The sequence below is a fragment of the Oenanthe melanoleuca genome, chromosome 5 (assembly GCF_029582105.1).
Source record: "Oenanthe melanoleuca isolate GR-GAL-2019-014 chromosome 5, OMel1.0, whole genome shotgun sequence".
Classification (NCBI taxonomy): Eukaryota; Metazoa; Chordata; class Aves; order Passeriformes; family Muscicapidae; genus Oenanthe; species Oenanthe melanoleuca.
The window spans coordinates 56480804-56507398 of record NC_079339.1 but is presented as its reverse complement, the minus strand read 5'-3'; the positions used below and the strand labels follow the sequence as shown (position 1 = coordinate 56507398).

At 48.7% G+C, this 26595-nt stretch overlaps 1 protein-coding gene across 3 annotated transcripts in view; it reads right to left on the bottom strand.

Moving 5' to 3' along the window:
• Positions 1-16140, bottom strand: part of ARMH4 (armadillo like helical domain containing 4) — a 48055-nt gene extending 31915 nt beyond the window's left edge. The window contains exons 1-4 of one of the 3 annotated variants that reach the window (XM_056493660.1): positions 16061-16140; positions 9076-10396; positions 8059-8271; positions 6692-6907 (exon numbers count right to left, since the gene is read on the bottom strand). In XM_056493660.1, coding sequence (XP_056349635.1) covers positions 6692-6907; positions 8059-8271; positions 9076-10345 — 1699 coding nt within the window. In that variant the 5' untranslated portion in view covers positions 10346-10396; positions 16061-16140. Of the gene's footprint in view, positions 1-6691; positions 6908-8058; positions 8272-9075; positions 10397-15066; positions 15284-16060 lie in introns of those variants that run through there. The other 2 variants (XM_056493661.1, XM_056493659.1) reach the window with 2 other exon arrangements.
• Positions 16141-26595: the final 10455 nt, after the last annotated feature.

Here is a 26595-nt window from a genome sequence, read left to right as displayed (position 1 = left end):
AGACTCAATTTTTGGGGATGTGATGGGGTGAGAGAAGCTGCAGCTGAAGGCAATGGAGCTACACCAGGTTTTCAGCTGAGGAAACCTTCACTGAAGAAGGATGTTTCTATATTTAGATATTTTCCATTAATGTTTGCAAACACTTGTGTTCCTCAGGAGAGCCAGGAAACCAGCATTTGTCAGGTTGAACACACAGGAGAAATATCTTGCTGTGCCCTGAACAGCAAGAGGCTCCCAGTGGAAGGTGACAGATTCACAGGCATGAACTGAATTCTAAGTGCAACCAAAAAAAAAAAAAAAAACCTAAATACAAAAACTAAAAAGGAAAGAAGTTGCATGGCAAAACCTGGAGTTATCATTTGCTCTGTCCTTTCCCTTCCCAGCCTCCCTCACACCAAACTCTATGGATAAAGATGTCTAAATGACAGCACAGAGGATTGCTGTGATCCCTGCCAGTTTAAGCTGTGGTTTTAAGTGGTGTTCAGTGCTGCAGGGTCACCTCTGTGTGCTAATAACACCATGTAAATGTGTAAATAATGCTGTGTAAACAACAACAGGATTAGGGATGGGGGGTCTATGCCAGAGCAGGAGGGAGAAGCATTTAGAAACCTCTGCCAATGTTCTCTCCCACTGAGGCTCACTTTCTGCAGTGCCTTTGTGATCTGACTGTCAAGGCAGGAAGGCCTTTCTAGGACACCTCTTTTATTATTAATGTGTTGCCTTCACGTAATCAGGCAATGTCACCATCCCACAGCTCCAAAATGCTGCCAAGAGCCTTTGGCAGCCTGGAAGGAGAGAGCTGCAGGAAGGTGGAGATGCTCTCACCCAGCAGTGCTCCTGGGCAAAGGACACCCAGGCACAGAAACTCTGCCAAAGCCCCTGGATGAGTTCTGCTGAGCACAGGCACCTGCACTGCAAAGCCACTGAGAGCTTTGCAGGATGTGGTGTTGTCTTAAATGCTGCGGTCTGGGGGAAAATAAAAAAAAAAATAAATAAATAAAAAGAAAAATCAGTCTCTTGGGAAGTTTCAGCATCAAGCAATTGCACAGGGACACTTGGAGCAATGCATTGTTGGGTGAGATTCTACCACACAAAGCAGGATAATATATCCCCAATGCACTGAAGCTTCAAGAGAAGAGGAATTTACAGAATCTTTAAGGCTGGAAAAGCTCTCAAATCACCAAGTCCAACCATTCTCCCAGCACTGCCAAGGCCACCACCAACCCATATCCCCAAGTGCCACATTCACACCTTTCAAATCCCTCCAGGGCTGATGACTCCACCACTGCCCTGGCAGCTGTGCCACTACCTGACCATCCTCTCAGTGATTAAATTTTGCCCTAATACCCAATTTAAATCTTCCTTGGAGGAACCTAAGGTAGTTTATTTTTGTTTTAGGAAGAAATCCTTTGTTTACTCTTGGCCAAATTAATTTCCAGCAGAATTCACCTCAAACTTGCTCTCACACTGAGCCAGGCTAGAGAGTCAGTTTAGCAACACAAGACTATTGTAAAGGAGGAAAAATCCCCTAAATGCTGCAACACACTGCATGTACTGTAACAAGTTTGCTCCCTGGCTTGCTGCAGAACAGCTCTCCTGCCCCTGGGTGCACAGGTGTTGAACCAACCAGCATAAAAATCAAGACAAGAAAGTGGTGATTTATCAAGTAAGGGCTGCCAAATCAGTCCAGATTTAATGACCATGACCTGTGAGTGGACAGGGCAGAACAAGACAGAGGAAGGCAGATAAAAAGTTTACAACATCTCTTAACAAAATGCTTTCCCCCAGAAAAGGTCTGTGGGCATAGGACTTGTTTTCCAAACCACAAAAAACCCCAAACAAACAACAAAAACACAACCAACAAAAAGCCACCAGAGATACTCATTCCATTTTCATTGGAAAAGTCTGTTGGTGTTTTTTTCCAGAAACATTCAATTCAACCCCACTGCCTGGGAACAGAGCAACCAACAGGCCAAGAGTTAAGAAAACATTTGGTTTCAGCTTTATTTCCTAGACAAACCCAGCATGGATAATCACAGATGTTTATTGGGGAGCAGGTCTGTTATTATGGCCAACAGTCTCCAGGGCACAAGTTTTTAACTCAAGTGAGGGACTAAGAGGAGCCAAAGGGAACATTGAGTCCACCCAGCTCATTTCTAGTCTGAGCTCCTGCTTCTTCCCAAATCCTTGATCCCCTTCCTGCAGCTCCTCTGGTCCCACTGAACAAAGCTCCCAAAAAAGCCCATGAGCTACACCTGCTCAAGGCCTCCAGCCATGAGAAATTCCAGCAGAAAATGCTCCTTGCAGAGCCTTGCTGCCACAGCCCTGCTTATCTGAATTCACCTCCCTTGAGCCATGAGGGCAAGCTGCTTAATCCTCAGATTCAAGCAAACAGAAACTCATTAAAAACTTTCACACAGCCCAATTATATTTCAATAAGGGCAACTGTGGGGGTTTATCTGTTGTTTTCATTCAAGCTTGGAGATAAGATGGGAAAGCTACAACATTAAAGGGATATTTAAGTGAACTCTTTTTTTATTTTTTGAAAAATGAAAAAATATAATACAGTTCAAAATTCAAACAAAGCCTGGTCAGAACAGGAATCAAGGTGGGTCAGACTAAGAAATGTCATCCAGCCTGCTGGAGGCAAGAACATGACAAAGAACAGAGAGCTGGGGGTGCTCAGCCTGGAGAAGGAAATACTCCAGGGAGACCTTGGAGACCCTTCCAGTGCCTAAAGGGGGTCCAAGAGAGCTACAGGGGGAATTTGGACCAGTGCATGACAGGACAAGAGGGATGGCTTCAACCTGACAGAGAACAGGGCTAGATTGGAGATTCAGAAGGAATTCTTGCCCAGGAGTGGAGTGAGGCCCTGGCTGAGGTTGTACAGAAAAACTGTGGATGTCTGTATCAAACACTTCCAGAAGGAAAAGGAAAAAAAAAAAAAATAAAATCAGTTTGATAAAAAAAGTGACAATTTTTTTTGTATCATTTTCTGCTACAAATGAGAAGGAGGGATGAGCCACCACCTGCTGGGAAGGAGATAGAGGTCAACACAGAGCAGTTCCCATTTCAGTGGTGGCAATAAACAAGAAGCAAGAGAAAAGTGTGTACCAAAACCATTTAATAATTCATTCTGCATGTGCTTTAAGTCTCCTGTTCCTTGCCAATTTAGTTGATATCCAAAGAGCTGGTGAGGAATTATAATATCAGGCTAGTTAGCCATGCTGGGTTAAGTGCCTGTTTTATTTACACCTCTGCATCCTAATTTAAATTTTTAACAGGGTTGTAGAGATGTAATGAGGCAGATCTTAATTCATTAAGGTCCAAATAGCAATCCCCTTCAGAGCCTTAATTTCTGGGAAAAATACCCTTCACACCCCTCCCAAAAAACAAGGTACCTCCCTGTGACACAGCTCAGAAGAAAAATGGGGAGTTGAAGCATCTTGTATAAATTTATGTAAATGACCACAAATTCTGAAGTATTCAGGGGGAATTTCTTCATAGAAAGGGTGATTAAACATTGGAAGGGGCTGCCCAGGGTGGTGCTGGAGTCACCACAGCTGGAGGTGTTTAAGGAAAGGCTGGACATGGTCTGGTTGATACAGAGATATTTGGTCAAAGGTTGAACTCAATCCTGAAGGTCTTTCCCAACCTAAGCTGTTCTAGGGTACACAAAATAATTCACAGCAGGCTGCAAATGCACATGAAACTCCAAATTCTGCCAGCTGAGAGCCATCCTAATTAATTGGGAACACTCCACACTCAAGAGCTACTCAGTTAAGGTCTCCTCTGGAGCAACTGATTTTAAGCTGCCCATTTTCAGAGCTATTGGCTGCTCCTGACACCACTCAACAGGCAGAGCAGCTCCTGCTTCAACCACAGCTCTGAGCACCCTCCTGAGCCCTGAGCTGTGGGAGCAGCTCCGTCCCAGCAGGGACATCAGACTGCAAGAAGGAATTCTTCAGGTGTCCCTGCCCATGGCAGGGGTTGGGATGAGGTCTTTGAGGTCCCTTCCACCCCAACCCATCCTGTGGTGCCCAGGCAGGGTGGTGGCACACTAGAGAACCAAATCTTGGCTCTGCAGGGCCAGATACAGACTCACCCTCACCCACAGCAACAGGACCAGAGCCTGGTGTGCTCTCTCCAGCAGGTTCCAGCTGAAAACTGCAAGGATTTTGCAGAAGGGGGAGCAGGGCATGTGTCCTGCCACTTCAGAAAGTCCCACCTGCCAAACACTGCCATGTGGGGGTGTGCAGTCACCTCTGCCAGCACCACCATGGCAGATGCCACAGCACAGGAATCAAGTCAAAAATTAATGTAATTCCTTTCCCAAGAGTCACTTTTAGAAGTGTTGGGAGGCTCACAGTGGTCCTCAGTAAAAGCCACTTGAGCCAGAAGCCCTACAGAGAAATCTGCAGTGCTCAACTTGCTAGGGAGACATACAGATTCTAGGCACAGAGACAAAATACATAATCAATTCCCCCAGACAAGCAAGCCTTAGCCTCTGCTGTGTCCTGTCCCCATATCCTATAATCCCTTTATAGGATTTCTCTGACTGGGAAGGGCAAGTAGAACCAAGCTCACCCCAGAGTCAAGGCAGGAAGATATTTGTTACCCAGCTCATCTCCCCAGAGTCCACCAGAGAGGAGGATAAGCTCATCTAGATGTATTTTCATTTTGTCTGTGCAATTTGATTTTTTAAAAACAGTTCTGCATCCAAGCCAGGCAGGTGAATACACAGATGCAATTAACCACAGGCAGTTTGGCACAGATGGTCCCCAAGAAACAGAGGGAGCTGAGCAGCAGGGGTTTATATTTAATGATGAGCCAGGCCTTCAGTGAGGCAAGTCAGCAGGACCCCACTGAAGGCAGCAGAGCTGACTCAGCTCCTTGCACTTCCTCCAACAGTGATCCTCAAGATCCCTCATTAGGGACCCAATCATGTACCTGCAACAGTATCCCCCAAAAACCTGAGTATCCTGGGCTGGATTTCCATGTAGCTTTAAAGGAAAGCACCCCTAAGCATCTTGAATTTGGCAGCATCTAGATAGTCTGAAGGTAAACACCAGGAACTGTAATTTTGGGAGCTAAGCTTCCAAATGCCACTCCACCATGAGGATGTGAGAGCCCCCAGCTGCCATTAGGCAGAAAAAGATGTTAAGAGCATGGTAGCAGCTCAAAAACCTTCCTTTGTGCTTAACTGGGGCAGCACCATCCCCAGGCAGAAAGCCTTTCCCCAAAGGGTAATTGGAATTTTGTCCCATCTACAAGGTGTGGATTTGTGATCCCCAGCACCAGGGAACCTCCTGGCTCCCTGCACAAAGGTCTGGCTGAACTGAAGAGATTCAGACACAAAAGCTGTGCCAGTTGTCAAGTCCAGAGAGCACCAAGAGCCCCCTTGGAGAACAGGCACCTGCTGAGCCAAGAAACCCAAATTTCCACCTGAGCCTTCATCATTGAGGGCACCTGGTCCCAGCTACAGCCCACATTTGCCTTTAGAGGAGCCCAGAGCAGAGAAAGAGTGCAGCAGGAATCCAAAAAAGTTGCATGGAGAAGAAGGACTTTTTTTTTTTTAAATGCCTGTGCAGAAGGTCTCATTAAATTGAGAGAGACCAAAGCTCAGCTGAAACTAAAATCCCTCTTATCTTCCCATGCAGAAACCCAGACTTCTAAAGGAGATCCCAGAGGGCTATAATACACTTTAGCCTCCTGAATCACACTGCTCCTGCTGAGCAGAGACCTTCTTTCCCAGCCTGAAATATGAAGTTTTCCCTACACACACGACCTTTCCTTGCCCTGCTGCCACTCTCCCATTAGCACCACATCCCTGCCTTGCCAGAGACATCCAAGATCCATCCTGGCAAGGGCAGCATGCTGCAGTTGGAGTCCCAGGGAGCTCAGGGAAAGCTTCAAAGCCAGCAGCAAGCCAGGCACATGCAGTAGGGAAGACTCCCAAGTTGTGCTGCCCTCTAAATTTAACAGGAGGGAGAGTTATTGCTTCCTGCAGAGAAAAGATGCTGATGAGCTGCTGTCTACAGCACCCCACCTCTACTCAGAGGAGAAATACCATCTGGCAATGCCACCCCTGGAGAGCTGCCAACCTTTGCAGTAAAATACTAAGGCAAGAGAAGGTCAAGATAAAGGAAGGGGAGCAAAAGCAGGCAGAAAGATTAATTCCTGCCAGGTGGTATCAGCCCAGACACTGGAGCACAGAACTGGATGGATGAGCAAGCAGAGAGGAGTTCAAGTAGGAAAAAAGAGCAAGAAGCAGCTCTCTGCAGGAAAAATGTGGGTGAGGTGAAGAGAAGGCAGATCAGAGCTGCAGAGCAGCTCCAGGGCAGGATCTGCTGGGATCTCCTTGGTGGGTGCTCCTGGCACAGAGCTCTGCAGTGCCAATATTGCAAGATGCACACACCAACATTACAGGGGGGCAGAGCCTGTCCCTGCTGCAACAGCAACACTGCTGCTCCCTGTCCAGGGAATAACCCACCCCATGCACCACAACCATTGGAATTTCAGGAATTCTCCAGGACACTGCTCACTGCTTGCTTCCTGTGCCTCCTGGGAGAGGCCAGGTTCTCCAAGAGCTTTATTGGGAGCAGTAAGATGTGCACAGAGGTGAGAGGCAGGTGGGGCTGTCAGGGCAGGTGTGGCAGGGCACAGGAGCCCCCCTTTTCCCCGGGGGTACCTTCTGACTCCAGGCGCTCCAGCCCGTAGGTCACGGCCGTGCTGCCCCTCCTCTCGGAGGGAAGGGCTGTTCTCCTCACTGAGGCCACTGATGATGGAGTTACCAGGAGCACAGTTCTGCTGGATGGCTCCTCTGGCTGTCCAGCTGGGCCAGAAGTGACCCCACCAGGGGCTGGGACAGCCTTCTCACTGGTGACCAGGATCCCATCGGTGAGATCTGCAGGAGGCAGGAAACAGCAGCACTTGTTCAAAACCCTTAGAAACTCCTTCATGAAAATTTAAAGTTCCTCAATTTTTGCTTCCTTTGAGACTCTGCTTGGGCAAAGGAGGCTCCCCTTAATGAGGGGGGAACCCTTAAAGGTTTTAATTCCATTTCTTTAAGGACTACTCATCACCACACCCTTGCAATTTCAGAGCAGCAAGACACCAGTTGAGAACTGAGCCAAGTGACAGATCTAATAGTTCATTACAAAGATAAAAGTTGGTTGAATTTATAATTAAATCCCAGAAGCAAATTCAATTAGTGGAAACTGCCAGAAGAACCTTCTCCCCCTTACAAACAGACCCTAAATTTAGAGACACAATGCAAACAGCTTTTTCCTTTTGATGCCCTGCAACACAGGAATCACCAGAAAAGCTGCCCAGCAGCATTTTCACTACAATGGTCCCCACTAGTGCAGAAATCCACTCCAGCTCAAAGCCAGCCTGTGCTGAGGGAACCCTGCTACACTCCTGCCAGGAGACAGGCATGTACCTGCCAAGGTGACACCAAAGCAGCTGCAGGAACCTGACTGCTTAAAGCATTTCTGTATGAGCTATATAAACCTGAAACAGCCCTCCAATCCTCAGGGAAATGAAAATCACTGCAGGCTTCCACACTCAAGGGCTTGCCAGGCTCTTAGGAGGGTGTCCTTCCTCCACCACTGGCTGCCACACAATCCTGGTGAAATTTTCATCCTCTGGACTGAGCATCAGCAATCTGTGACTGCCTTGGGTTCCAAAAGCAAGAACTCCCCCTCCATAAATAAAAAATTGTTTAAGTGCCTAAAGCTAAAAGCAGCTTGCTAGCAGGACAGATTGGGGGCTTCTATGGGTTGGGGCACTTTTTAAAACTCTACTCCACTTATTTGGGGCCAATAAGGGGATTTGGTGCAAAGAATCCATGTGCTGGCAAATTGCAACATGGTAGAGCTCATGGCATGGGCAGAAAGCAGTAGCAGCCAGGCTTAGAGGCAAAGGGCAGAAAGTTAGCAAAAAGAAAGTCACTTAAAAGAATGTGTTGCATTGACACTGGAGTGCCCAGGCACTGACACTGGTTCCAGATGCACCATCCCATCTTGTGTGGAAATCCTTGAGGCAGAATCCTACCTTCTGCATGCACAGGGCTCACTGTGGAGGAGGCACCAGCTGCCACCAGCAGCTGGGTGGCACTGGGAGCTGTCAGCACCTGGGTGTCCTCCCCGCTGTTCTCCTGAGGAAAGCTGGCAGCCCCTGCTCCCTGGGTGGCACCAGGCACCTCTGCCACAGCTGGCAGAGCAGCATCAGCCTCCTGGGCAGCTGTTGTCACCTCCTGAGTCACACCTACAGCAAGAACACGTGTCAGGGCAGACTCACAGGACAGCTGGCACACAGCTGGATAAAAGGAATAGAACTCCATGCATTAACAATTCCAGAGCCACAGTGCCAGCAGCAGGTCCAGCCTGCAGTGACCAGCTCCCACTGAATTCCCAGCTATGCAGAAGGGTTTGTTTTTGTTGCACAAGTCTTACAGTGTTGTTTCCCCAACATCTGGGAAACAGCAGAGAGGCAACCTGCTGACAAGTCAAGTGCTTATAAATTAGAAATTAATCAGTCAGGTTTCAGCACCAGCCTGCAATTAGCCTCCCTTCTTTTACAGCAAAAATTAGGTCTTTTGGATGCAGTGAAGAGAAATCATCCTTTTAGCATCTGCAGCCAAAGAGGGAAGAATAAAGACACCCAGCAATTAAAAAGTCCTCATCAACCTAGAAACATGTCATTGCCCAACACCTGACCAGCCTTTTTTTTTTTTTTTAGCATTTCCTTTATATTTTAAGCACAAACAGGAACACTGCCATGAGGCTGAAGGTGCCATCTCTGGAGGTATGTGCAGGGCAAGGTGACACCATCAGCCTGTGGCAGGCTGGCCAGGAGGAGTTCTGCCTGCAGGTAAGAGCTGGGACAAGCACTGGACAGCCACAGCTCCTCTGTGGGGTGAGGAGACACCACCAGGAGTTTGTTACAGGGGCCAGCAGCTCTCTGCACAGACCCTGTAAAGCCAGTCAGGACTTCAGTGGCTCACAGGCTGCTGGCACAGCCCACTTTAAATCCCAGCAATGAGAGATGTCTGTAACAGGCAAGTTTTACCTTTCCATGAACTCTCCAGAGTAGGAGAGAGCTCAGGCTGGGTATCTGTCACCACAGCAGCCTCTGGCTGTGATGGAGGGATGCTTGTGTCCTCCTCTGCTGTGACTGCACTTATGTTTTCCAGTGAGCCAAGATCAGCTGTGTGTGCATCTGGCAGGTTCCCAGTGTGGGAAGCATCACTGCTGCCTGTGGAAGCTGCTGGCAGCTCCTCCCCCTGCACTGGCACCGTGCAGTTGCTCTCCTTGGGAAGCTCAGGTGCTGCTGGAGGGGACACTGGGGAGGGCACTGCTCTTGTGGCATCCTCTTCCTCCTCCTCCACGCCTTGCTGGGTGGTCTGGGATGGTTCTGTTGTCCCCAGCTTCTCTGTCACCCTCTCATGAGGGATGCTTCCCCCTTGGCTGATGTCCCCCAGTTTTGTGTCATCCCAGTCAGGTGGCACAGTGTCCACAGGGGGGATGGTGACAGTGCCAGCCGTGGTGGGCAGCTCTTGTGTCACACCTGTCCCTGCTTCTGGGTGAAGGGAGCCCTCAGTGGCCACGAGGGGATGTTTGGCAGCCACAGAGGCTGGTGGAGCCAGGGATTTCAGAGGGCTCCCAGTGTGGGCTCTCAGCAGCTCCAGCTCAGAGGTCACAGCTGCAGCCTGGGCAGTTGGGATGGCAGGGTGGTCACTTGCTGCTTCCCAGCTGGGGCTCAGCGTGGGCTGGGGCACAGCTGGGGGCTGGGAGCTGCTCTCTGCTTCCTCCTCCTCCTCAGTGCTCCCAGAAAGGGGGTTTGCTGAGGGGCTGGCAGAGCTGGGCTCCACTGCCACACCACCCTGGGTTGTGGCCTCACCAGTGGGGCCACCAGACTCCTCCTGGGCTGGGGGGATCAGCGTGGTCACAGCTGTGGTCAGCATGGCCCCCAGTGCTTCATCCTGCTCCAGCTGTGGCTCCCCAGGCAGTGTCCCAGCAGAGGGGAGAGCCCCCAGGCCCTGGCTGGCAGGGACAGCTGCTCCTCCTGCAGTGAAAGCTCCATCCAGGGCTGTCCCAGATGGCTCTGCTGACCCTGCACATGGCTCTTCAGAAACTGGCTGCTCAGAAGGGCCCAGGCTGTTTCTCAAGTCCACCATGCCTGTCCTCTCATCTTCCAGCCCATTCCCTGCCCAGGGGCCGTGCTGGACCTTGGTCACATCCCTGTCCTGCAGGGGCTGAGCGAGGCATGGCAGGCTGCAGGACAAGAGCAGGATGCTGCAGGTGACCACCCAGATATCAAATCCTTCTGATCTCCTCATGGCTGAGAGGAGGTGTGTCCAGAAGCCTGCAAGGCTGACAAATCCAGAGACCTAGAAGGGGAAAAAGGAACCAAGATGACACATACCCATAACCAAGCACAGAGCCAGGACCTTAAACAACTGGGGGAAGCAAGTCCATGGCCAGTTGTGAGCAGACCCCTCCCCTACACATTCCATGCAGTAAATCCCCCACCTGTTTGACTGTTCCCTGCCTGCCCTACCTGGAGATGCCAAACAAAACCAAAAGTTGAGCTGAAACCCAGGACAGACCCTGCCCAGCTCTCACCCCAGCAGCAGTGCCCTGCTCCACCCAGCAGGCATCAGACCTGCAAGCAATGGTGGGGATCAACCTGTTTGTCCTGAACCAAGTCCAAAAATGATTCTTGTCAGGGCCATGAAGCCTCAGGTTTGTTCTGGCCACCCCTGTTCTGTGCATTGGCACAGGGGGAGACCAAGGAACCTGCACAGAGAGCAAGATGGGTCTGTGGGGGACAGCAGAGGCACTCCAGGAGGCTTTAGGGCTGCAGCATGTCCTGGCTGAGGTGCTTGGCCCCACAGAGGAGGCTCCAGCCCAGACAGCAGCACTGCTGCATCAGTGCCCGTGCTGCACTGCACCATGGAGACACTCCCAGAAGGGTTCATGCCCAGTTTCCAAGAGAGCACTGAACCTGGAGCCCAGCAGTGATCCAGCCAGCTGGATCCTGCCCTTGGCAAGCTCTGCAGCCTCCAGGCACACAGCTCCAGCTCCCAGCACCTCCCTTGGGCACATGCCTCAATCCTGGGCTTGCTCCACCTCTCCAGAGGAGAGCATCCCATCCAGTGTGACTCACTGGCCACACCAGGAACATCCCTGTGCCACACAGCACATCTGGGTGCTGCTCCTGCTCCTCCCAGCTCCAGGAGGCAGCTGGCCAGGGGCACAGCCAAGCCCTGCTGCAAGGGCCTCCAGCCATCAGCAGCTTCAAGCTCTTCCTCTCGTGTGCTCCTCCAGTTGTGGGGCCCCCAACATGAGAAAGACCTTGAGCTGTTAGGATGAGTTCAAAGAAGAGCCACCAGGTAGATCACAGGGCTGGAGCACCTCTGCTACGGACACAGGCTGGGAGAGCTGGGATTTGGAGAAGGGAAGGCTCCAGGGACACACTGGAGCACCTCCAGTGCCTAAAGTGGCTCCAAGAGAGCTGGAGAGGGACTTTGGACAAGGGAATGGAGGGACAGAGCAGAGAGAGATGGCTTTCACCTGATAGAGTAGGTTTAGATTAGGTATTAGGAATAAATTCTTTACTGAGGGTGTGAGACCCTGGCACAGGGTGCCCAGAGAAGCTGAGGCTGCCCCATCCCTGGAAACGTCCAAGGGCAGGTTGGATGGGGCTCAGAGCAACCTGGGATAGTGGAAGGTGCCCCTGCCCAAGGAAAGGGATGGAATGAGGTGAGATTTTATCATTCCCAAGTGATCTGCTCTTCCCTTTGGGCTGCAGGAATAACATATCAGCAAGGAAAGAGGTTGGGGCTGTCAGAACCCACCCCTTAGTCTTCCAAAGAAGAGCAACAGTCACCCTTACTGCTCACAGGCACCAGGATTAATCCCTAAACTTGTCACACTCCTCATTTCCCCACCCAAACACATCCAGAACTGTTACTTGCATTTGTACCCACAGAGCAGAGTCACAAAGCTCAGAACCAACCACTGCAGGCTCCAGCATCTGGCTGAGCCTTCAGGGCACACTGAGTCACTTTTTCCATTCTCCCTGAAGCCTCATCCCAGCAGTTTGAGCTGCTAGAATAATTCCCCATCACAGGCCACACACATGCACCAGGTGCTCAGGGACAAGCAGAAGCCACCAAAATATTTTTAGCATCTTCTATATCTGAAGGATGGGTGGCCACCCATCTATTTTCTCTATCTCCCCCTCAAAAAAGAGCTGAAAATTGACAACATTTAGCTCTCCTTCCAGGCTAATTCTTTATGCACTTTTGTAATTAAAAAGCACTAAGAATATATTATGCAAGTTAAATTGTTAGTGCCTAACTACATGCATCTGCCTTACCATGCAGCTGAAGATAAATCATGTTCACCTCAACACCCCTCCAGCAATGTTAAGAGAAGGCATATTGAAACACCAAGAAGTTGGCTATTTTCTATTTTTAAAAATAGTTTGGCTTTAAATACAGCTTCTCAAGGAGTCAGGAGCATTTAGGTGGCACAAACACTTTCAGCAGTGCTTAAACAAACAGAATTCCAGCTGCACTTGAAAAAGCCCTTCTATTGCAGTCACATACATTATACATATGTATATACACATCTGTACAGAGATTTTGTAGCTTTCTAGCTCTAGGCTCTCAAATAGCCCAAGACATTCAGGATGTGGTTAGCAGAAGTAAAATACTCCTCTCCTCCCAACAAACTCACTCCACCTTTCCTCCTGGGTGGTGGATAACCTGGGCACTCAATACCAGCCTGATAAAAAGAGTTCCTGGGGTCCTTCAGGCAGCTTCATGTTGTTTCTACCAGTCTGAAAAGCCCTGCTGGCCACAATCCTACACTTCTATAGGGCAGAAATCATACTGGAGAGTTATTTGCTCAGGAAATCCACAACAGCCAGATGTAAGCTAACCCAGACCTTCACACTCAGTGAAAGCAGGAGATTGTGGCACGGAGTTTGCTGCAGGATAATGGCACAGGTTCACACTTCAAAGAAGATTAGTCAGGGCTTAAGATCCACTTAGCTTTAGGAAGAGGCTGGATTAGAGAGTGTATGAACAGCACTGACCTGGCTATCTCCTTAAGCAGAGCTTGACACCTTGCTGAAGCACTTGCACTGAATGCAGGAGCTGCAGGTACCTGGCTGCAGAGTAGTCTGTTCCTCAAGCTGCACCGAGTTCCACATTTCTCCTCCCATCTGGCTATTTTTATAGCCAGCCTGCTCCCCAGCCCCAGCCAGGCTGGAGCACGCTGCCCTGACCAAGCCTGAGCTTTTCTGCTACCAGCCCCAAGGTGCTAACTCAATATTTCATGCTGCAGGAACTCCTTGTCCCCAGATTTCACCTGGCATCCTCAGAGCTGAAGCCCTGGAGGCAGCTGCCAAGCACTGGCCAGGCTCTCAGTGGAAAACTAATCCTTGCTTCCAATAGGAAGCACACAGTGAGGGCAGGAGACAGTGCCAGCTACTTCCCCTGCACTTAATGACAACAAATCCCAGGAGGTGCAGCTCCTCCAGCCGCAAAGGCAGCACGACTGCAGGCAGCCAGGGAGCTTTATCTTTAGCATGGAAAATAATAACTTCTCTTTGAGCACCTGGTAGGCTGGAAAACTACACAAAGGACTGCAAGGCTGAAAACAGGGGCCAGAGCTGGGAATCTCCAGGAGCTACCCACAAGAATAAGAATCACCTACCTCAGTGGGAAAGTCAGGAAGCTGAGGGACAATAAATATAAATTGGTCACCAGCTGAAGCAGCCTCAGACTCAGTTGGATCTTTCTGAGCCAGGCTGCTTGCCTGTTCCAACAATTAGCACTGGCAGTAGTTATTAAACCATTAACCCCCTCTGAATTCTGGAGAGCTGTTTGAGATCAGCTCTTGGGGGGCCCAACAAAAGCCAGCTCAGAAGGAGCCCCAGCCTCTAATGGTCACTCCAGCAGGGCAGGCTTGCAGGGGACCAGCACAGAGCAGAGCAGATGTCTCTCCTTCAATAGCTGCTCCTTGCATGGACCAGTGGTTTGTGGAGATATGCTGCAAAGGATTAAGCTCCCCTTCTGCCCCAGCTACTCCCTCAGAGCTTTTTTTTTTTTTTTTTTAAGAGTTTCACCCAGCCAGCTTACTTAAAAAAACCAACCCTCTTCCCCTCACCCCCCCAAAAAGGAAAATTTAGCTGTTATTTTCTGTCTTTTTCAAGTTACAGCTATGTTACTACCCAAATTGTTGTAACAGTGAAGAAGAGTACCAAGTTTTAAACTCGCTTGAATTAATAACTCTGTTCTAACAATCCCTCTGGCACAGGGAGGACACTCACACTCTGCACGCATCATAAAGCAGAGAGCAGGAGATGAACAGCCCCAGACAAATCTGCCTTGCCTTTGAAAAGAGCCTCTCACACCTCCAAGCACAAGCTTGGTGTCAGCCTGGGCTGGCTGAACAGTCCTGGGTGTGCTCAGCTCTGCAATTCACCTGACAACTTGTAAGGGACAAAAAAAAAAAAAAACCTGCAAATCTTTTAATGCGAAGATTTAGCCAAAAACATACAAGTCAAACAACTGGCAGCCGTCAAGTGCTCAGTTTCAGGGTGCTAATGTATGCCATCCAAGCCTCATTACTTGTGCTGAATACAAAAGGCAGCAGATAATGCACTGCAGAGCTCCAGTTCCTACTTTTGTGCACAAGCGGAGAAAAACGCCTTCATCTCCTCTTGCTTTATGTCCTTTGCCCAGTTCAACCGAGCGGATTAGGGACTGGTGCCCTTCCAGCACACACTTCGGGTAAACAGACCTCGACCAGCTCAACCCCCTCCAAGAGCTCCGTGAAATCCCAGCAGTGACACGACTCTACACCAGCCACCAGCACAAAGTCAGGTGAGAAAAATTATGTCGAGACAAGCACACATCAGAGGGGCACATCCTCTCCTACCCTTGAGGATGCATCCTTAAAAGCAAACAAATGAGATATTAATATTCTGTAAGGCCAGCTTCCCACTGGTCCCACTGAGGCACCTTAATACATAATACATCACCTCCACTTCCAGCCTCGGCATTCCAGCTGTAGTTCTTTCAGGAGCCAGAGACATGACATGTTTTAGGCATTATTCCACCAACCACCACGCGATCCCTTGCTTTGTTCAGAACAGCACACGGACCACCTATGGAAATCCCTACTGGGATTTGCAAGTAAAAGCTGCATAGTTCTCCGCGGCTTCTGACCCGTGCCAGGTCCCCGGCACCACAGAAGTCTAAGGTCTAGCACATTCCTGAGGGATTAGGATAGGGAGGAGGGGGGTATTGAACAATGAGGCCAAAGGGTGCAGCAGTTTTCAAGCAGCACAGGGACAGAAGCGCTGCTGCCCAGGGAGCGGAGGGGGAGCGCTCGGATTGAAACCGGCAAGAAACGCTCCGCAATTCCAGCGCCTCACCTAAGGCTGACAGCAACAGCACACAGGAGAGCTGGAGGATCCTGCAGGTGAAGGTTTAAAAGGAGATTAAACGCACCTTGTCAGGCCCTTCTGCCTCGGGCAGTGGGGTCCAGAGAACGGGATTAGGGCTGGCTAAAGGATTGATTACACCCAGCACGCCTGCTGCCGGGCGCACATCCATGTCCCCGTCCTCCTTAGCCATATTTACAGGTGACTTTACACTCCAGAAGTGCTCTCTCCCCCCACCGAGCAGAGGATCAAGTGCTAACAACCTCCCGGGGACTCCTGCTGCCCAGGCCCGCAGCAGGACAGACGGACAGCGGCGACCACCCCCATGACAAACACACCCCCACCCCAAAGCTCTCCCGAGCGATCCCCATGCCGGCAGGGCTCACCCCGCTGTCCCTTCCCATCCCCCGGGGCCGCAGGCACCAGCCGCTCGCCGGGAACAAAGAGCCGCGCCGAGGATGCGCTGCCCCGGGGGCAGCCGAGCATCACCGGGGAAAAACAGCGGCGAATCGATTCCAAACCACAGCCGCGGGGCGAGGGCGGCACGGGGGCTGCGATGCCCGGCTCTGTGTGTGTGTCCCGGCCTCACCTGGCTGTCGCCGCGCTGTCACCGCCCGGCGCTCGGCGCTGCCCCAGCCCCGCGGCCGCACGGGCGGAGCGGAGCGGGCCGCCCACCGGCGGGCGGTGTCGGGGCCGCTCCGCTCCGCCCGACCGCCGGCCCCCGCTGGCTTTGGTGCTCCCCGACACCCCCAGCCCCCGGGGGAGGCCGCCCGCAGCCGGGTTTGCTCCTTCTCCGAAAGGGAAGTTTGAGCATCCAAGCGCTCGGCTCCCCCCGCACCCAACTATTCCTCCGGTGCCTGACCCGAGGAGCTGCGCTCTGTGCTTGCGAGGAGCTGTGAAAACAAGGCCTGCGGCACCCTTTAGTACTTTTCCATCTATTACAGATTCTCCTCCAGCGTTTTCAGCTGCAGAGGTCACCTTCCCCTAATACTCCCTCTGCAAAGGACATCAACTTCTTAAATAACAACACCCACATTCGAAGAGCTTTTTTCGATTTCCCTTTTCTGATGCTTTGTTTTAAGCATCTATTTGGCCAGTCTTGTGCTCTCCTCCTACCACCTATTTTTTTTTTCCAATAAAACCCCCATAACTAACAAGAGAAGAAAACCTTTAGACCATCAAGTCCCGGCTCACACATCAATTCCCTTTACCAAAGGGACACTCAGAAGCCCATACCTTGACTCCAAACCCCAAAGATGAGAGTGGTTCAGCTTCCTCTCACTCCTCCAAGCCCAGTGCCAGGGGCAGCACAAGGTCTCTGCTGCACACTGAGGGTTTTATCCTCCCTCCAAGCAGGTGCAAGGTGTTTGAGCTGGGCAGGGACAGGTGAGGAGAGACCAGAAATAATGATCTCTCACAGGAGGCAATGATTGGGGTGGGGGATTTTGGAGGGTGGAATTGCTAGGAAGGACTAGAGGGAAGGTATAGGAGAGATGAGTTAAAATCTTGACTTTCTAAACACATGCTCTAGCACACAAAGCAAATCAGTGAATCTTCCAGTTACGGTAGCAAACTACAAAATAAACTTTTCTTTTTTCCCACACAAAGTGAGATGTAACCTCCTGGCACAGGTCACTCAGCTCTTTAAGTAAACAACCTAACTGGTGGAGGAAAATGAGATATTCCTTATCAATAAATTGTTCATTATTTTTTTCTGTTCACTCTGCTACTAGTAATAACATTTATATTAGTGATTTGCTCTCCTTGTGCCTCTGAGCACAGCAAAAAGTTTTATCTGTTTAACTTAAGAGAAACAGTGTATTTTCTACTGAATTTCAAACTGAATCCAACCCAATTGATTTGGTTGTAGCACTGTATATCCAATTTTAAAATTTTAAAAAAACCCAGATTTGTTGCAAGTTAGGGCAGTTTTTTTCAGGGAAATATTGCTAACCCCTGCATGAGTTGAAAATAAAGTGTCAAAGTGCCTGTATCAGCAATAAAGGCAGCCAGTGACAAAAGGCATCACTAAAAACTTCAGAGTTAGGCTTGGGGTAGGAAATGATCACTCAAAATGATGGGGAAAGTCCATTCTGAACTGTAAAATCTGGGGAAATTACTCATTAATCAATATTTCTAGTACTGGGGCATCTTCATAAATAAAATAAAAATACATGAAAAGAAAGGATGTTTCCTCTCACCTCTAGGGGAGATGAGGTGGGAGGGAAGGAAGAGGTAAGATCAGCATTTTTCATTCCATTTTAAACACCATAAACTCCTGGATTAGGGACTCAAAACTCTTCACAGGTTCAACTTCTGCCCTGGCCAACTAATTTTGGCCAAGGGCTCTGGCTGAGAAGAGGGGGATGGCTCAGCCATGCAGGAGGTGCCACCTCCCAAGTTAATGGTGCAGCCAGATTTTCCAGGAGACCAGAATCAATTCTCAAGAGCAGCACTGCACCTTGTGGTGAGCCTGGGATTGATTCCCAAGCTGGAATGTGTGGGAAAAGGGGCAGGAAAACCCTCCAGCAGAAATCAGAGCCCTCAGGGATGAGTTAAGGGCTGGGCTTCAGCAGCTGCACAATTCCCCCCTAGCAGCTGACCTGGGATCCAGAACAAGAGATTTTCCAGTGGAAAGTGTTGGAACAAGATGATTTTTAAGGTTCCTTCCAACACAAACCACTCTGTGATTGTATGGTAGTATTTTCAATCCTATTTCTATCTAACCATTACAATTACTGGAAAAGTTACTTAAAATGTAAAGCATGTGTAAGGGATCAGTTAATGTTCTCCAAGGATGCAGAGCACTTAATAGACTGGAGAGGTTTTCACTTCCCCCTTGCCATTGACTCTGGACCCAGATTGGCACCATGTCCTCTCAAGGTTAAATATTCCACTTCTAAGCACTGGAACCAAAATAGCTGGTTATCTGTGCTTTTTTTTTTTTTTTCTCCCCTGCCTAAAATTGCACATTCCCTGTACGCTGCAAGTTCCTCTACCCTGCATAACCTGCCAAAAGCAGAGGCTTCTGCCTTATCAACAAAAATATCTGCAGACTGAAAAAAAGAGGCATGATGAAAGAGGCAGAAATCAGAAATCATCAGAGAGCATTCTTTTGTTATTCCTTTCTGTGGTTTATTAGTTGGAAATACTGATTTTTTAACTCCAATCAGTATGCCATGGAGCATGCATGTAACAAAGCAAAACAGGCCTCACTTCCACAGCAAGTTAAGAATTTCTCTCCCCTCTTACCCTTGCTCTGGGTTGAGACATTTCAGTACAATCCTTATCCCTGTCCTTCAGAACTTCTCACCTGAGGTGAATTCAGAGACTAAATTTGGATGTAATTCTCACTCTTCCATGCAGGTAGCGTGGCTGGGAAAGAGTGGGACTCATGTCCCATTCCCAGCTCTGCCTTTTTAGGGAACTTTCAAAACTGAATTTCACTGCTCTCAGCCTCCACTTCTTCTGTAAAATAATGATACCTAATTTTTGCAAGAGTCTCTTATAAAATCTGTGTATTATTATAGCAGCCAACTCTGTTGTACAAAGTAATTATACATCAGATTTCTTTCACAGGTGAGATTCCTGTTGCAGCCTTATTGCAGAACCCTAAAAGTATCAATTGCACATCCTAATTAAGTGACTAGGTCACATAAAAATTTATATGAAGATATATTTTGCCTGTATAAAATGAACTAAAAAAATCATGCAGCAGGATGCTGCACCTTATGCTGCTACTCCTGGCACCTGTGAGGAGATGTATCAGCTATCCTAAGTATGTCAGGACATGCCACAGAAGGTAAAGGCAATTTTAAAATAGTTACCGTTAATTTTGCTGCTGAATGACTTTCCCAAATTGAATATTTGGGACATCCAGCACACAAATCAGTGCACTGCTCCATCACAAGATTCACCTTTACACCAGCTGGTAGCATCTGTTTTAAGGGGGCCCTCTCTTCCTACTAAACAGCAGTCACTGGAATGGAGCAGCCATGAGTAATTCAGGGAAAGTGAGAACAGCATCCCCTGCCACAGAGAGGGAAGTTTATTTAAAACAACTTCACTTTGGAAAAGTTTATGACCAATGAATTATTTTCAATGTAACCATATTATGAATGAACAGATTTTTTTCTTTCTCCAACTGCAAACCCAAAGAATGTCAACTGCAATTAAAATTCAATCAGGAGAATCAGCTTGTTTTCTTTTCTTCCATGTATCTCACTGCTGGCACTAACAGGAGAGCTGGGCATGGCCAAGTGGTGCCAGTGCAGCCCCACTGCTGGCTGGGATTTACAGCAATCAATCCTACAAGGAGGCAGGGGATCCAGCTTCTGCTTCCCAGCTCTCGTGTTTCTAAGTGCTCACAGAGCAGGAAAGCCATAAGAACTTATTTTTGTCACTAAAGTCAGCAGATGTGACTTGGAGAGCACACAGAGCCCAGATCTGCTGAGTAGGAAATGCCATTTTTACACACTCACTCTTCAGAGTAGAACCAGGCTTCTGCTGACTGGCCCAAGGTCACAGGAATCTGTTGCAGTGGCTGTGGGAATAGAGCCTGGGAGGAGCAGTGCTCACATCCATAACAGAATCACAGCACAGCCCTCACTCTTCTTCATATCCTCCAACAAAATCGATGCAGTTAATGCCAAGGTGCACCACATGTTGCAGCTTTACCAGAGGTAAAGTGCTGAGGAAGCCCTCCACCTGAATATTGGAGTCTCAGCTAAAACAGCAACCATCTGTCAGTTCCCTTGGATATTTTTCCCCCTGTCCTACAAACTCCACTACAAAACTAGGCTGACAATAAGAAAAGAACTGGACCTACCACCCCAAAGCAAGCTGACCCTAAACCCTGCTCTGACATTAAACCTTCACAGCTTCACAGAAACAGAGAATCAAACACAGATCTCCTAGATCTCTGAGACCAACCTGCACCATCTGAAATATGGTTGTTCACAGACATAACACCCAGAGGGACTTCAGAAACTGCAGCTTTCTTTTGCTTTTCAAAACTTGAAGTTAAACTAAACCACCGAATCCACAGGTTTTAAAGAAGTGCAGTGTCAGTACTGCCAGTCCATCCCTCCCTTTCTAAAATAGCAAAGAGGGGCTGCAAGCCCCCACCACAGAGACTTTTGGGTGTTTCCCATGGATAACACATGGAATTGGGATGCCTGGGTGGGAGGAGCCCAGTGTTTTAGAGTGAAACAGCAATGCTCCAGACACCACCTGTTTTCATTTTTCCCCTTGAGTATGGTTAAGAGCAGAGAAATAGGCATTTTTGTTTTGGGAACATTCAAATCAATTAAGCCAAAATCCTGCAGCAGGAACCAGATCCAGCTGTTAGCAGAACCCCAGGCAGGAGGTTTTCCTTTTTCTCCTTTCTGAGAACTGATATGTGGATCCCCTTGAATCCATGTGCTGGGAAAAGCTGACAAAGCACTCTGTGATCTCCAGAAGGTCTAAAGCTGACCCTAAGTATGCAACTCCCTGATTTTGTGACAAAGGGATGGGTGCCTTGGTTAGCCTGGAGACATCAGGGAGACCTAGAAGCGAGTACACAGCCAATGCAGGGACACAAAAGAGTGTTTATTTTATGACTGATTAAAAATAATAATGCTCTGCTGTTGGAATCTGCCTGGGTCCAGCTGAAATCCGAGTCTCTGCAGGGGTCCAGGCAGGCATTTTGGCTTTCAAGGGAGCAGAGAATTAGCTGGGCATGCTGTTGGTGCTGTAGGCACGCAGTGTTTGTGCTGCAGGACACATTCCTCTGTGTTTGCAATGTTTGCAAGTGCTCCACGGGGATTCATTCAGCTGAGAGCTGCCTGTTTCAGGGCGAGTGCAGAAAAGTGATTTTCTTTATGAAAAACGTTCCCTTTTAACCCTCTGGGCGGATTCTGCAGCTGCCACCTCGAGGCAGCAGCGCTGCGCTGTGACAATGACAATGTGTCTGCAGGACATCTGAGAGTGGCTTTCTTCTGTTGGCTTGAATACCAACAGAATCCTGAAAAGGGGGAGAGAAAAAGAACTGCATTAGGCAAAAAGTACTGTCCTACAAATTTTATTTTGTTGGAGCGAGTTCAGAGCAGATCAGAGATGAGCAGAGAGATGGAGCAGCTCTGAGATGGGGAAGGGCTGAGATAATTGGGATTGCTCAGCCAGAAAGGAGAAGGCTTTGGGGTGACCTCACTGTGGCCTTCCACTACTTCAAGGCAGCTGAGAGAAAGTTAGAGAGGGGCTTTTTACAAGGGCCTGGAGTGACAGGACAAGGGGGAATTGCTTCAGACTGAAAGACTGTAGGTTTAGATTGGATATTAGGAAGAAATTCCTGGCCATGAGGATGGGGAGGCCCTGGCACAGGTGGCCCAGAGAAGCTGTGGCTGCCCCATCCCTGGAAGTGTTCCAGGATTGGATGGAGCTTGGAGCAACCTGGGATAGTGGAAGATGTCCCTGCCCATGGCAGGGAGTGGAACTGGATGAGTTTTAAGCTCCCTTCCAAAGCAGACTAGTCCATGATTTTATGATATTAGTTTTCACTGATTTCAATGGGCTACTGTTAATTTCTTGTATTTTTATGTCCTTATGTGACCTCTTCCTTGCCTGTCAGAGGTAGCACCACTCCCAAGAGTTGCATGAACTGGCTGCACTCAGGGAATAATTCCTTATTATGTTATGGAAATCCTGCTTTTCACTCTGCTGGACATTCTGCTTACGAGCTGGCTTAATTCTCCCACCACCTCCTTAGACTGTGAATAATTATCTCCACTTATATTGTTATCCTGAATGTATTTATAGCCTGATTCTTTTGGGTTAGCATCACCATCTGTTTCCTCAACAGTCACATATTCGGGGGAGAGTGAGTGCTCTTCACATTATGCAAGCAGCTTCCTTGATTAAACCAGCCCAGCGTGGATGGATTTTGTTATGAAACCCTGGCACATCTCTAACTCTCTGGCTCCTGTTATCAATAACTCTGAAAAGCCCATCCATTAAATTAAGCCACTTTTAAGCTGCAGCTTGCATTTCAGAACTCGTGTTAACTGTGATTGATTAATGTAATTTAAGAGGAGATTTCCAATGGACTATAAAGACTGTGATGTGATTAGCAGGGAACTCTGATCATTCCTAACCCAGGGATAATATGTTCAGGAGGAAACTGTGGGCTGTGGATTTCAAGCAGGGCCCTGATTTTTGCAAAACATATCTAGGCAGTCATTTTACATAAAATATTATATTAAAAATATAAGCATAGTGCTGTAAATAACTAATTATAGGATGGAAAGATATCATAAATGGGTGAGATCTGGGGATGAAAACAGATCACACAAACATCACGCTTAGACTTTAATCATATATTATCTAAATTACTCCAATTTTTTTGACCTAAAGTATTTAAAGAGCAACAACATTAAGCAGAGTATATTATGTCTTTATAAGACCCCTATCCCAGAGATACTCAGGAAGATTTTACAGAATTTGAGAGGAAGAATATTCACACTCCAGTGAGAGCACATTCTCACCAGGCACAGTGACTGCACAGCTTCCCTGTGCTGTGCTTGAGCAGCGAGGGCAGACAGCACTCCAGGTAGTAACTTATCTCAGAATCATGGAATACCAGCTTGGAAAGGATCTCAAGGATTATCTGATACAACTTTTCTTGGCAAAATCATGGCTGAAACAAGATGGTCCAACACCCTGTGCAGCTGAATCCTAAAGTGTCCAACATTGAGGGATCCACCATTTCCCTGGGGAGATTATTCCAATGGCTGATTGTTCTCATTGTGAAAAATGCACCTTGTGTCTGAACAGAATCTCTCCAGGAGCACTGGGAAATTCTGGGATTGTTTCCCTGACAGAAAAACCAAATACAGAAAAGTTTATTGAATATAATTCCTGTCTCAGTCAGGTGTAATTATCACTGAGTGCATATTTTTGGTGCACTGGGGAATTGCTCAAACATTGCAGAGTTAAGGTTCTGTTGTGGAAATGACATTTGAACATATTTTCATGCCTCGTTGTTTGCATATCCTTTAAAGTTCAGCTGCATTTCCATGTTCTGGAAGGCCATAAAATACTAACCATAAAAATAATTTTAAAAGCCATTAAAAACATAAAACCACATGAAATCATAAGGCAAGTTGAACTCAGTGTCACAATGTTTAATCGCTGCAGGGTTTTGTTTGTTTATTTTTTCCTGTGTTGGTGTCCTCCACTGCTGCCCTGGCAATGATCCTTCCTCCTCCAGAATTCACTGGGTGTGTGCTGGTCCCATCACTGTTTCTGTATCTCACATCACCACTTCAGCCTTGTCCTTGCTCCTCAGTTTTGCTCTCCTAGGAGAGAAGGGAAGCTGGTGATGGGCTGTTTGAAGAGTTCCTGGGCTCGTATGGAGCTGTGGGATGGTGCCTGAAGGAGAGATAGAAGGGTTTTATGAGGGCTTTGAGAGGAGTCTCCCCCAAGTTTGTCACTGCAAAGTTCCCCTTCCTCACAGCCCTCCCTCTGCACTGCCTGGATTCCTCATGTATCCTCCAAGAGCCCTTCCAGGATCACCCTGGACACCAGGACCTCTTCTCGGTGCTGCCTCTTCACCCCACTTTGTCACCTTGGTGACTTTAGGGTGCCCAGAAGGGGGGAATGTGAGAAGGCTGTGACGGGAGCAGCAGAGAAAGTGTTTGTGCAGAGCTGCTAGCCCATGGGCTAGTGCGGGGGCCAGCCCAGGCGACACAGCAGATGGTGGCAGTGACAGCTTTCGGCGTCTCACGTCACTCCCCCTCATCATCCGACTCCCACACACCTCCACCTTCAGCGGCTGCAGATAGAAAGTGTGGCTGTGGGACAAACAGCACTGCTGCAGAGTGGAAAGCACAGTGAAAAGCACAGCATCCTCAAGCTGCTGCAGCAGCTCACAGCTCACAGGGGTTGGGTGCAGTGACAACAGAGCACAGCAGTGTCACCACAGCCTTCCTGAAACCCTCTGCCTCCATTAGCACTCCTGTCCTCCTCTGCACAAACCCTCAGGTTCTCAGCCTGGCCTGTCTGGCAGTGAATAAACCTAGACCCAACTTCCTACTTAATTGGCTTTTCAATGCTTATTTTGCTTCCCATAAGAAGAAATGGGTCTCGTGCACTTTGCTGAAATAAACACCCAGGACTCATCTTTTTGGGGTGTGAGCAGGGCCACAGTCACACCCCTGGACATCACAAATGCCTGGAGAGCAGCTGGTTTACAGGTGTGGTTATTGTGGGGAAGGGGAAAAAGATGATTGTTGGGAGTAGGGCAAGCACTGCCTTCGGAATCTCTTCCTAAAGTGATCCCAAATTTTCTGTTAGAAATTCCCTTTTCCCAGTCAGGGGATCCAATCACGGGGAGACACATACCACAAACAATATTCATCAGAACACCTTTTATTGATTAGATCCTTACTGCTAAGCACAGCTGATCTTCTGCCTCTCTGATTCCCTGTCTTGAAATCATGGACTACTAGAAGGTCCTGAGCCGAAAGGGACCCACAAGGATCACAAGGATCACTGTGTCCAAACCCTGCTCTGCACAGATTGTTACCACCACGGGGTTTATCATTTCTATCCTCACTGTATTTTGAGCTCCTATTTTCACTCCCAACCACCACACTGCTGGAGCAGCAGAGTTGTTATAAATGAGAAACAAAAAGTCTCGATATCCAGCAAAAATGTAGATTGCTTTATTTTGTATAGACAGAGCAATGCAGCACTGGGAAAAATGTGAGGGGTCACTGCCCACTCCACGCTCCTCTGAACTTTGGTTTGCAGCTCCTCTTTATAGTATGTTTTTCTCATAGTAATCAATAATTGTTGGGGTTTTTTTGCTGTCATAATTTTGCCAGGTAAGCAGTGGTGGTCAAAAAACCATCTGTGATGTTTCTGGGTGATGTGAAGTCTCTGAGGGATTTGTCAAGTCTCATAGATAACCATCTGGTCTTGGAAGATAAAGAACAGCAGATGTTGGGAAGTCTGGTCTATAGCAGATAGACAGCATTGATCACACAAAGTCAGGAAGTCTGATTTTTGCAAAATCTGTCGGGCTGTAGGAAAGCCTTGTTTTGCAAACTGTCAGTAGATACAACTTATTTAGAAAGCACAATATTCATAACAAGGGGATTTAAAACAGAATCATATATTTTCCTTTCTCTAGTGTCATGCTTCATTTCAGACCTAAGTGTTCTGGTTTACACAAACCCCAATATTTTTATGATTAAGACGAATCTTTTATCAATTATCACAGAGTGGTGTGGCTTTTTTAAGTCCCTGAGTTGTTTTATTTCTGTTGAAGAGGGAGGATGCAGTACCCTGAGGGCACTGTGCATTTAACCTCATAGAAATGGTTATTTGTAAATGCGGCTGTTTCTGTGGCAGCAGGACAGGGCAGTGCCCGTCCCTCTGGGGACATCAAATCCTGGGGCACTTTTGGGCCCCTCAGGACAAGAAAGACACTGAGGGGCTGGAGCACATCCAGGGAAGGGAACAGAGCTGGGAAGGGGCTGGAGCACCAGGAGAGGCTGAGGGAGCTGGGAAGGGGCTCAGCCTGGAGAAAAGGAGGCTCAGGGGGAATTCAGGCTCTGCACAACTCCCTGACAGGAGGGGACAGCCGCGGGGTCGGGCTCTGCTCCAGGGAACAGGGACAGGACAAGGGGAAATGGCCTCAAGTCGTCCCATGGGCAGTTTAGTTTGACTGTTGAGTAAAATTTCTCCTCAGAAAGGGCTGTCCAGTCAACCGATGGAGTCCCCATCCCTGGATTTAAAAGCCATGTGGATGTGGCACTCGGGGACATGGTTTAGTGGTGGAACGGCTGGACTCGATGACCTTGGCGGGCTGTTCCACTCTAACTGAATCTGTGATTTTACGGTTTAACTCGAGGGAGAACAACCCTCGCCCCTCACGCAGACCCCGCCCCCGGGCCCTTCCAGGCACCGCCGCCCGTGTCCCCGCGGCTGCCCCGCCCGCCGCCGGAGCGGAGCTGAGGGGAAGCCGCGCCCGCCGCCGGCCCCGCCGCGCTCCCGGCTGCTCTGGAACCCTGCAGGATGGGGCGGAGCGGCGGCGCGGGTCGGAGGGAGGCGGCGGAGCGGCGGCGGAGCGGCGATGGA